The following is a 12136-nucleotide window of genomic DNA, read 5'->3' on the forward strand; positions in this document are numbered from 1 at the left end:
TTTAGCTTTGCTGTACCTGTCAGCCATCACAGGCATACATCTCAAAAGGGTCTCAGCCTTCCCCGTGTCCTGTCCTCGAGACCCCACTCTCCCTGCCTGTCACCCCTCCGCTCCAGTGCCGCTGTCCTCCACAGTGGTCAGGCTTCAGCCCGCATCCTGGCGCCTCATTCTCTCCACTATTTTCTAGACCTGGAGTTTTCTAGTTCATGGGCCTCCCCCTCTCGGTTCTCGTCGTCTGCTCAGCCCTAAACGTCAGGGTTCCTGGGGGCCAGTCCTCGGCCCTTGCCTCTTCTCCAGTGACCCGCCCGCAGATCACCCTCACTCCCGGCTTTCCACCCTCCACAAGTGGCTGATCCCCAAGACTTCCTACCTCCAGTCTAGACCTGGTCCCCGACTGTCAGCTGCCTGCTCAGAGGCTCCATCTAGAGGCCTAAGAGGCAGCACCAACTAGCAGATGAGTGTCTATTAGGGAGGGCTGGTGGAATGCAGAGCAGAGCTGTGCGGTCAGCCCAAAGGCAGAGGGGCTGGCCCACCAGCTGCTCCTCCCAAGCTGGCCCTCCTTCAGGTTTCTCCAAGGCTGTAAAGCGCACAGGGAAGGGGGCACTGGTGGCCTAATGGCAAGGAGTTGCACTGCTTACCCAAAGGCAGGAGGTTTGAATCCATCAACAGTTCTGTAGGAGAAAGATGGGCAATCTCCTGTGTGATTTACAGTCTCAGAAAACACGCTGGAAGGTCAGCTATGTGTCGGTTCCAACTCAACGACACAAAACAACAACAAAGCTGGGAGGAGAGTGCCCATCCTTCTCCTGCAGGGGGAGCTTTGAACTGCATGCCTTTGAATTGACAGTGTAACTCCTTACCCACTAGGCCACGAGCTCCCTCTCATACTATTTGCAGCTCTGAAAACCCACTGGAGGGTCAGCTACGAGTTGGTTCTGACTCCATGGCGAGGAGTCTGAGTTTCTATCTCTCACGAGCTCCTTTCTCGCACTTTCCCACCTCGGTCCTCCCCTCCTCACCTCTCCCCGGCCCTGCTGCCTCCGTCTGCAGAGCATCACGCCACCTCCGTGCTCTCGGCGCACCCACCCTGCCTGGGTCCCTACAGCATGTGGCCGGGTGAGTGGGGTCTGCTGGCCCTGTTAGTCTGTTTTCAACAGAGTGGACAGAGAGATTCTGAAAACGCAGGTCTGATCACAGCTGTCTATTCTTAACCCCGAAATGACTCCAAGCGCAAGCCAGGTAAGAGTCAAATCCAGCCAATGATGGTCTGCGGCTTGGCCCCGTGCCCCTGGTGGCCCCATGCCGCACCCCTGGGTCCCTCGTTGCCCTCACCAGCAGCACTGCTCTCTGCACGTGGGTCCCAGTACCCAGAAAGCGTGGGAGGCACCCACTGACCTGTGTAGGTTCACGGATCTGCACTGGACAGTCTCACAGGTTTTCCCCACACCAGACACTCTGCTTCCAGGACAGCTGGCACGTGTCTCTCTCTCAGTCCTAAAGCATCATCCACAGAGTCGAGGCCTCTTCAAATTTACAAACCCTGACGGGACCCGCCAGCCAGTGAGCAGAGCTGACTTACTGACCTACGCAAACTGGAGTTTGGTTTTTTTTTTAAAGAGTAGCACTTAATTGTATTTACAGGACACCAAAAGATAAAAAATTCCACACAGAAATAAGAATTCTAATGGTGGAGAGGCCTCATACTGTATGTACAGTTTGGAACTGTTCAAATACAGCTTTGTTGTAAAAAAATGCAACATTATTAATAAATCACATTTATAAAGCGTTCTTAGTAGAGAAAGACAAACTTATACCAAACACAGTACACAACAAACAGGTTTTTGACTCAGTTGTACAAACTTATAGGCCCCAGTAGTTCCATCCTGAACTCGGAGGCAGCTTCCAGAACATTCAGATCCTCTCTTCCTCTACAGAGAAATACTTTTCAATCAAGTTTAATGAAGCTCTCATGTTCACGGTCTTGTAGAGCTTCAATTTTGTCCAAGCCTCCACATGCTTTAATCATTAGACTAAGCTTTTCAGTTTTAGCTATTTCCTCAGCAGCCGGAACCACCAGGATAACCGTGGTATCCTTCTCAGTTAAAAGGTCATCAACGGCGCTGTTATGCCGCAACGGACGAGGTACACAAGCTGTTCAACTGTTCTGCCATGTGTGTAGCTGGTCACAGCCGATACAGCTTCTTTTGGAGTCTTGAATCTGCCTTCGAGAGCATGTCAGTGAGGAATGGAGCCGACCCATGATTCACTGCTTGCTGCATACGGCCTGCTCCAACGTCTGACACTATCCACGTGGAGCCCTTCTGAACACTGGTTTTGGGGTTGGCTAGGAGGCTGGCAGACTGTGAGTGCTCCTGAATCTACCACAACCTGAGTCTGAGCATCTGTTCCCGTGACAATGCTCCTTATGGCTCTTGCTGCAGGAGTCACAACTGGCAATTCAGCGGCTCCCAGAAGCTTCACGAGTAGGGGTATAACTCCTGTTTTCAAAACCATTTCTATTTGTTCATTTGCATCATCAGTAAGATAGGAAATAGCCTAATAGGTTATCTGCTGGTGTGTTTCTAACAGAAGGTGCAGGATTCTTATTTCAACAAAGATCTGAAAGTGGCCAGGGCAAGTAACCACATGACCTATCAGGAACTGGAAGCAGACCCCACAGTGGGTCACTGCACCCTAACTGATAACTAAGTCTTGGAGAGGTGAGCCATGACCTGCACTGTTTCCAGACAGCTGTTTACGGATGTGAACGTGAGATGCCAACAGAGAAATGAAAGCTGGGCTGGCACCTCCATCCACCACAGCCTTGGTCTGTCTGGATGTTCCTGAAGCTATGTTAGCAGGTGCGCAACCAGATTCAAACTGAATGGCCCACAGTCAGCTCTGCTCCACAAGGACTCACGGTTTGGTATCAAGCCCGTCCGAATGATGCTGTCTACGGGGGGTTGTTGGCTTAGCCTGAAGCTGGCTCTCCCAACTGTTACTATTTACACCTTCGACAATGCCATCGACTGACTGACCAATCCACAGTGCCCTGGTCGTTGCGGTTTTCCTGCAGCGGAGAAGCAGCATCATCAGGAAATGTGCTGACCTCTCCCCTTTCCAGCATCTGGTCATCCTTCCTCAGCTCCACATTAATGTCCGTGCGGTGCCGCCTCATTTCTGTACTGTCTTTCCCCATGTTCTAGAATCTGCTAAGCCGGGAGGCTGAGCAATTAGTGTTCTCATTAGTGGACACGGTCGTGAGACAAGAGGAAAGCTAACAGGGGAGATCAGGCCGCCTGCCCTTCGAAAACTATTGCTGACAGATCACTTAAGGAAACACAAGGCAGCGGTGCTTACCTTCCTATCGCTGACCCGCCCCGTCCCCACCCGCTGGGACGCTGGGACCAGAGCCTGCACGCTGTCCTTCTGCATGGCCACATCGCAAGCCCTGCTGTGCTCACCCCACAACCTACTGAGTCTTTGCTCAAGCTTCACGTCCACAGCACAGCCTTCTCCGTGGCTCCCACTGCAAGCCACTCCCCACCCCAGGACACTAGAGCCTCTTCGAGTGCAGTAAACCCGTAGCTAAAATTTATCTGCTGAAAAGAATGCTGCTATGGAACACTCTCACCGACACCCCAGTACTTCCCAAGGATGGATCTTAAACTCCTAAGGCTGCTGACTGTGTTCCGAGCACTGTGGCCTTGTCACGGCTTGCCTTCGCCCAACAGGAGTACCACCTAGGAAAGTGACCTCTCCTCTGCTTTGTGTGGCATTTCTTGTGGGCCAGGCCGTGGGTGTGATGAGGGGCCAGAGTGCATCAGGGTGCAGGGCTGGCTCTCAAGGTGTCTGCCACGCAGCCCCAACTCCCCTCATGCTTCCATCGAGCCCTCAAGCTCTCTGCAGGTTCCGGGCCCTGGGACAGAACGCCCAGGACTGAGTCAGGGAGGGAATTCCAAGGAGGACGACTGGTCAGAGGTCACTGTCTACAGCAGGGTGGATGAGGGTGGGGCAGTGGAATTGGAGTGGAGGGGACCGACAGGGGTGAGTTTGCTGGCCGACTGGCTGGCTCTTCCGATGGTCTCTGGCTGCACCACCCTGGACATGCCTGATCCTGCTGATGCTGGGCCTGCTGGGACACTGTCCCAGGCACCTTGGTGAAGGTGGAGAGTTAGGAGCTGAGCAGCCTGACTGTGGGGGCAAAGCTCTCAAATTAGCTGTTGACGTCTCTGGGAACTACCATAAACGGAGCTGTTCATCTGCTAGAATGCTGTTTATGAGGCAGTAAAATCAGGAGCCAAGCGGCCTAATGTCCCTGCCTGGAGGCGGATCCTCTCCTGGGCAGGCAGCTTCTTGGAGGATGCTCAGGAAATCCATTAAAAAGATGGGCAGGCTGCATTGGCCGGGAATCGAACCCGGGCCTCCCGCGTGGCAGGCGAGAATTCTACCACTGAACCACCAATGCTCCAGCTTATAGAGAAGCGTTCAGAAGCTGTCACAAACGGCCGAATGGAGCAATTCTTTCCAGGAGAGCTGGATGTGGTCGCCACATAAGCAGAAAGGGTGGGGCAGAGGGTGTGCATTCCTTCCACACAAGATGCTTTTAAATTCCGTGTGTGTGTGTGTGTGTGTGTGTGTGTGTGTGTGTGTACATGTACATAAAAGGCACCTTACAGTTTTAACACTACGATTTGGTGGTTTTCATAATTCATAAATTGTGTAACCATCACTGCTACCCAACTTTAGAAATCCCCATCATCCCCCCTAGAAAACCCTGTATCCACCAGCAGTCAGCTTCAACCCGCCCTTCCTCCTACCCCCTGGCAACCACTAATCTACTTTCTGTTTCTACGGATTAACAGGCACTAATTTTCAAGTCAGTCTAAAATATCCAAAACGTCGGCACGCCACAGCTTGTCAAACTACCCGCCTCCCCCACCCCAAATCCCCACCACACCAACAAACCAGAAACACAGGACATGGAGTCCCATCAACTGCAGGCTCTCAGTCTCAGAGGAGAGAGCGCCTCTGGGCGGGAACATTAAAAAACCTGCTGACAGGGGCTTCACCACTGATGGGGACAGTCTGAGTCCTGCTTTGCAGTATTTTTCTTTCTTTCTTTTCCAAATTTTCCCAAATGGAACACAGAGAAATCAAAATACTATGCTTGGTGCAAGTTTACAGAAACAGTTCTACTTTTTAGATTTAAGTTTTTTCTAGTAAGAAAAGCTTCCAGTTTTTGAGGATCACACTGACTAATCTCCCCAAGGCTTCTCTCTCAAGGAGCTGGCACAAAAAAAGGTTTTAGCTGCTGCATTGGCCGGGAATCGAACCCGGGCCTCCCGCGTGGCAGGCGAGAATTCTACCACTGAACCACCAATGCTCTGGCTGGGGATGGCCCTGCCTCCAGCTGTTTTGCTGCTTTGGTTCGCAGTGGCAATCGGCACAGCTGTAATACGACACTTGAGATGGCCAGCGGGGAATGCTCTCTACTCCACTAGCCAAGCACAGGGAGGAGGACAGGGCCACGCGGACCTGAAGTGCTGCGAGGGGAGACAATGGAACATTCAAAGAAGTCTGAGAATAGCCAGGGGAGGAAAAACTCACCCACCACTGCCAAGTCGGTTCCAATTTATAGTGACTCATCATCGGGCCTGGTAATGTAGTGTGTTGTTTTGTGCTGCTAACCAAAAGGTCAGTGGTTCAAATCCACCAGCTGCTCCTTGGGACAAAGTTGGGCAGTCTTTCTCATAAAGAGGAGAAAAAGGTTCAGGTGTTCTTTTAGTCCCCGGGGAAGGCTCAGACCTTGGTCAGCCAGCCCTAAAGGTTAGAGAAGCAGGTGTGTCCCTTTGCTGTCTGGCTGATTCTGCAGAAGAGGGCCCCTCTGTCCCCTCAAAAGTCATGAACAATCTCTCCTGGGGGTGGAGGCCCCAGGGAGGAAAACCTCAAGTTCTTGGGAAAGACTAAGGAAAAGGTTCACAGTCTTTAAGTGATACAGCCTAGGGGTTAAATGCAGGGACTCTGGAGGCCTCGTGCCTGGGTTCAAACCTCAACTCCTCTGCTTAGAAGCTGCCAGGTCCTAGGCATCGTACTTGTCTTCCTTCTGCCCATCTGCAGAACGGACATAATTTCTTCCTCACTGGAATTCACTAGGAGACAGCCAGACAATGTGTACCGAGCACACACAGCAAGGCCAGCACGCGGTAACGCTGCTTACATGATCGTTACTGTTACTCCACTCTGGTGACTTAACCTGGAGACGTCAGCAATGAGTCAGGCAAGGGCTCACCGGCATGGGGCAGGCTGCCAGGCAAGGCGCGTCTAGACACCCCTTGCCGGGCCCTGTGGTCCGGCCTCACACCACACAGGATGCTGGTGCAGCAGAAGGTGGGAGTGCCTCCCCTGGCGCTGAGGCAATAGCAGCTACAGCCCTGGGGTTCACAAGACTCAAGGCTCTGGGGAGACAGGCTCTACTCACCCGTGGTCCCCTCCTGCTTTGCCAAGGAGTCGTCGGCACTGGGCTCTGCCTGCTTCTGCCCCGCCGGCTTGGGCTCGTCCGGCTCGTCATCCTCGGGGGTGACCAGCTTCATGAGGCTCTGGTTGCACACGTTGGCCACCTCCTTGATGCCTGAGGGCACTGATGTAAGGAGCAGTCCTGCCCAGGGCGGGGAGAGAGATGTCTCCCCAATACCTGAGACCCTGGTGTTCCTGGTCAGGGGAGCTGCCCTCCCAGAGCTTCTGGGAAAGGAGAGACAGGCAGTCTGATCGAGTTCTGTTCTCAGTGTCACACCTGTGCCTCCCAAGATAGAGTGTTTCTTTTTGTAAGGACCCTCCCTAGGGGCTCTCCCACCTACAGGATGCCCCCTACCCAGGGCGGAACAGCATCAGCTTAGAGGTTGGGACCTGGGGACCAGGCGGGTGGCTCCTCTCTGTCCACACCAGGTAGATTCTGGGGACGGCCAGCATTAGCTGTGTGACCCTGTTCTGCCCTTTGTCCCTGAGGACCGTTTTGAATTGCGGTAAATCCTAGCTGTCCCGCAACATCCCAACCCTTTTGGGGCTGTGTTTGTGTCTCTTCCCCTAGAGCTAAGGATATTTTTCTTGCGGTCGTCATAGGCCAGGCAGGGCAGGACAGCGGTCAGGATCCCAGAGGAGTAGGGCAGCATGACACGGCCGGCCAGCTGGATGAACTCACGCATCCAGCACATGGCGGTGAGCTGGATCAGGTCGTCTGCAGGAGGACGAGGGCCAGGGGTCGGCATGAGAAGCCCAGTGCTCCCCTCCCACCGACCACACTGCCACCGACTCTCTCCCCCTTGCTTTCTGACTTCCAAAAGTAAACAGGTGTTCAGGTGAGAATGGAGGTCCGTCCTGCAGTCCTGCACTAGTTTGTAAGACTGTCTGCGATCCTCATCCCTCCCTATGCCCCTCCCCACGCTGATGCTCTCAGTAATGTGACTGTGCAGCTCTGCCCCTTAAGAGGCCGAGTTTATGCCTCCACTGTGCGATGCTGGCCTGGCTTTCCTCCTCTGACGTGGTACAGAGCTGGTGTGCCGGGTTCAGGCCTAGGTTTCAAGTGGCCTTGTTCGTTCTGCTGTGTCTCCGGTATCCCTCTCCCTGTTGCATGAAGGCGCCCAGGCTAGCCTTCTGGATGAGGAGACACGGAGGCCAATCACCCCCCTTTCCCAGCTGATAGCCGGCAGAGCACCAGACATGACTGCACCCATCTCAGACCACCCAGCGCCAAGCAGCTCTCTCCAGCTGGCAGGAGATGTGCTGATGGAGCCAGGCCTGGCCCAGGTGAGCGAGACCACCCAGCTGGTCCAGTCTCAGGGCTGACTGTAAATGACTATTGTTTTAAGCAATTAAGTTTTGTGGTGATTTGTTACGCAACAGAAACTAAGATCCAAACTACCTTAACCTCCAAGCATTTCGTCCCTCAGTGTAAATGTTCAGCTGGCCAGCAAGGCTCTGGGTCTTGCTCCATCCCAGGCCACACCAAGGGAAAGGACTGCCATGGTGACCAGGAACGTGAGTCATTTTATCAGAAGGATGCATTACCCTACAGTCCCCAGAGTCCAGTGCTATGCTGGCCAGCACACCTTCTGGGCCCTCTCGACCGTCCCGAAGCTCTGAGATGGCCAGAAAGGCAGCCTGCCTGCCGGCGGCCCCCACACACTCACCTGTGGTCTGGCAGTGGATGACCAGGATGTTGGCCATCTCAGCAAACTTGACGCTGGAGGAGTTCTTCTTAATTTCTTTTAAGAATTCTCCAAGAACCACCTCACACCTATCAAGGAAAGGAGAACACAGCTCACATCAGTCAGGTCTAGAAGGGCCTCAGCCACGTTCCTCTCCAGAGGATCGTTCTGTGGAGGCTGGGGGCTGAGGAGACCTTCGGCCCACCGGGAGAAAGTCTGCGGGCATAAAGATGGGAATTTGTCGCCTTCCTCTCGCTGCCAGGCTCTGTGCTGGGGACCACGGCCAGCTGCCTGCCCCTTTGCTCCACTCACATTTTCCGAATCTCTTTGCCATTGTCTCCCAGGATCTGGAAGAGCCCATCTAGGATCTCTGGCAGGTAATCCAGCAGGTTGATGTCTGGCACCGACTCCAGAACCAGGATCTGACCCGGGGGAAGAAAAACAGAAGCGTGGCATTAGCCCGGTGGCCTCTGTGTCCTGGTCAGCTAGTCTCCAGGGGCTGGGCAGGGAGGACAGGGTCTTGCTTAGTACGCCACGAGACATCATGGTCTACAAGCTCACTTCTTTGCAAAGGAGATAATTTAACTCTTGAAAGGGTCATGCCAGGGAACAAGGGACAGAGGAGGCAAGAATGTGAGCCTAGAGGAGAGTGACAGGCGGACGCAGCAATGCTGGCTTCAAAGAGGAGAAATCTGGACACTTCTGGTGCCAGGAGGGAACCGTACGCCCTTCCACGTGAACAAGATGGGCTCTGGGGGGTTGTAAGTGTTGTGCTCTCAGATCCTCTCCTGTCAGTTGCTATCAGAAGGCTAACCGTGAGGCCTTCTCTCTGGCGAAGAAACCCTAACGGTGCAGTGGTTAAGCCCTCAGCCGATAACTGTAAGCTCAGTGGTTCAAACCCATCCAGGGGCTTTGTGAGAGAAAGACCTGGTCATTTGAAGGTTACAGCCTAGAAAGTACCGGGGGCCATTCTACTCTGGCCTGCAGGACCGTAGGAGTCGTCATCAGCTCAACGACCACAGGCTGTCCTTCCAGTTAAAGGACCTGCCGAGGATGCTACAGCCAGCAGACTCGACTGAACCAGAGGCTCGATCCGGCCGCAGAAAGCCTCGGTGGGCTGGACTCTCACCCAGGAGATGATGAACTGCCGGGCGTACTGGTTGTTGGAGTAAATCCTCTCCCGCAACAATGGGATGAAGCCCACCAGGTCAAACTTGTTGCTCTCGGTCACAATGTCCTGTGGATGAAAAGAAGCACGAGCAGCTGAGAGCTGAGACCTGGCGCTGCCAGGACTGGCCCAATGCTGCCCCTGGCGGCCAGAGAGGGCAATGGCAGCGGAGGTCCCAGGAACAGCCTCTCTCTCTGGCTGTGGGACACACAGAACTGGGAGTGAAAGCAGGAATCGGACAGGAGCACTGATTACAGGCAAAACAGCTCTGGTCTGGACTGAATGTGCCGTGAGCTCAGCTCCTTGTCACTCTCGTCCATACTCGGGTAAGGACCATGGGGGCATTTTTAAGGGACAGTCCTGTGCGCTGACTGCAGTGGCAACAATAACTCCGTGCACTTGTCAGATAGTTGTACACAAATCTAAAAACGTCAGAGTGGATCTCCCACGACACAGAATTAGAAGCGGTACAAACAGATGCAAGAGATGAGACTCTAAAAATTCAACTTTAAAGTGGGGACAAAGAGCAATTACCTTTAAAAGGCGGTCGAGGAGCTCAGATCCACTTTTCACATTGGGGTCTGGGTCAGCAGCCAGCTGGGGAGAAACAGCAGGAAAATGGAGAGAAGCAACATCAGCATCGACACACCATGGCTCAGGCCCCAGTGCGGACAGGAGTGGCCACTCCTCGTGCAGGGTAAGACTAAGGAAGGGGGTGAGGGTGGGCAGGATGGAACCGAGACACAGAGGGTCTCCCGTGTGCCCAGGCTCTGCTCCTGTGGTCTGTGGGAGGTTCGGCCCCCTCTGTAACTGGGCCACGTGGTTGTCTCCCATCGGCCTTCTTCAGGGGTTTCGGTCTGAAAACACTGGCTCTTTTCTCTGTGCCTGTGGGAGGGGGCAGGGCAGCTTCGAGAAAGGTCTGTGGGACTCAGCTGTGGTAGGAGGGCTTCCTGGCTGCTCTGCCCCCAGGAGGGGAACTCCATGAAGCTGAGAGGAGCTGTGGCAACTCTAAGGATTTCCCTGTCCTCCTCGTGGGGGACACGCAGTGTGGACTCTGAAGGACACTGTGGGGACAGTGGCCTTCCTCTCATCCTCCGGACATGCTATCAGGAGATGGACTGACTCTCAGCGGCTGCAACAGCAGCCAAAACACAACGACTGTCAGATGGGGCGGGACGAGTCACTGTAGGTAGAACTGACTCCCTGCCAGCTCAGGGAGCTTTGTGTCTATTAAATCATGAGGTTCCCACCCCTCCAATCCGAGGTGAACCAACACTTCAGTAAAATGCAGTATGCATGAGCTATTAGAGAAATGAAATAAGAAATAAATCATAAACATGTCCTTTTTTTAAGAAAATTATCAGATTCAATAGGCCCTAAGCGCTCCCCGCAGCCCTGCACTCCTGGCCTGAAGGTGGAGGTGGCTGGGGCTGGTGGACAGATCTGTGACAGTGACCGGGGCCAGAGGACAGGGCCAGTGATGGTGGCCGGGACTGAAAGACAGGGCCAGTGACGGTGGCGGTGGCCGGAGGACAGGGCTGGTGACGGTGACGGTGGCCGGAGGACAGGGCTGGTGACCGTGGCCGGAGGATAGGGCTGGTGACAGTGGCCAGAGGACAGGGCCAGTGACGGTGGCCGGAGGACAGGGCTGGTGATGGTGTCCGGAGGACAGGGCTGGTGACCGTGGCCGGAGGACAGGGCTGGTGACGGTGGTGGTGGCTGGAGGACAGGGCTGGCTGGGAGTGGCAGGGACGTTACCTTGCTGAGCCCGTCGAAGAGCACGTTGAAGTGGGGGAGCACGGCGCCGCGGGCCACCTTGACGATGTTGTAGAGCGCCTCACACGCGTAGTAGCGCAGCCGGCTGTCGGCGTCGTTGAAGCAGGTCAGCACCGGCTCAATCAGCTCCTTCAGGTAGAGTCCTGAGTCCTGCAGGGGGTCGGAGGAGGGGGTGCTCAGCACAGGCCAGGCCGGGTCCCCAGGCCTGTTGTGCCCACTGCCGTGCTCAGGTCTCCACTCAGGCTGGGCTCACAGACCCTCCCCAAGTCGGCCCCCTCAGGGTGCAGCCCGGGAACCAGGCTGCCAAATCAGAGCCATCCAGGCCGGGCTCGGGTGTGGGAAGAGTGGGGAGCACACAGGCCTTGGTGGGAGCGTGGCCATTATGCTGTGCGTGTCCTTTGGGGAAAAAGTCCCACCTTGCCCAGCGCGATGGAGCAGGCGGCCAGGCCGATGAGGCCCCCCTTCCGGCTGTGGGGGTGCTGAGAGAGGGCGAACTCCTGAGACAAGGTCTGGATCACCTGCTTGATCTGCACGGTGTTGTTCTGGGCCACGAACTCCCGGACGAGCCTGGAAAGAGAGCAGAGAGGGGCTACAGGTCCAGGGGAACCGTGCTGCTGGGGCAGGGCCTGCGGCTGGGATGTGGTGGTGGAAACAGGACATGGGAGCGAGGACTTCAGGGGGGGCCCCGGTCGGGCCCCTGTCTGGGAGATGCTGGACGGGTTCCCTACTCCGCTTCTCACTTTCCTCTGTGGATAATGGAATGAGGAACAGTGATGTGACCTCACTTCTGCAAAGTTTAGAGAGTGAAAGTGAATGTTTTTTTTGGGACCTCAAATGGCAATGCATCATCCTTTGATCAAACAAGACTTTACTCAACATTTGCTCTAACTTTTGGCACACACCCCTTTGGTGGGGACCCTGTGCAGCTGACTCAGACCCCAGTCTAAGAGGCAACACACACATATAGACAAGCCATTATGTGAAATCT

General features: G+C 54.8%; 1 protein-coding gene, 2 non-coding genes and 1 pseudogene across 3 annotated transcripts in view; all 4 read right to left on the reverse strand.

Moving 5' to 3' along the window:
* The window catches only part of VAC14 (Vac14 homolog (S. cerevisiae)), a 106610-nt gene that overhangs the window by 77654 nt on the left and 16820 nt on the right, over positions 1-12136 (reverse strand). Inside the window, exons 2-9 of the mRNA XM_006878623.1 lie at positions 11565-11715; positions 11131-11298; positions 9907-9969; positions 9334-9441; positions 8517-8626; positions 8187-8293; positions 7091-7234; positions 6482-6631 (exon numbers count right to left, since the gene is read on the reverse strand). Coding sequence (XP_006878685.1) covers positions 6482-6631; positions 7091-7234; positions 8187-8293; positions 8517-8626; positions 9334-9441; positions 9907-9969; positions 11131-11298; positions 11565-11715 — 1001 coding nt within the window. The remainder of the gene's footprint in view (positions 1-6481; positions 6632-7090; positions 7235-8186; positions 8294-8516; positions 8627-9333; positions 9442-9906; positions 9970-11130; positions 11299-11564; positions 11716-12136) is intronic.
* On the reverse strand, positions 1912-3435 carry LOC102858930 (annotated as a pseudogene).
* On the reverse strand, positions 4398-4468 carry TRNAG-GCC. Its single transcript has one exon. It is a non-coding gene; the product is annotated as a tRNA-Gly (tRNA).
* Positions 5316-5386, reverse strand: TRNAG-GCC. Its single transcript has one exon. It is a non-coding gene; the product is annotated as a tRNA-Gly (tRNA).

The sequence above is a fragment of the Elephantulus edwardii genome, unplaced genomic scaffold, assembly GCF_000299155.1.
Source record: "Elephantulus edwardii isolate Elephantulus edwardi_28Jun2011 unplaced genomic scaffold, EleEdw1.0 scaffold00001, whole genome shotgun sequence".
In the NCBI taxonomy this organism is placed as follows: Eukaryota; Metazoa; Chordata; class Mammalia; order Macroscelidea; family Macroscelididae; genus Elephantulus; species Elephantulus edwardii.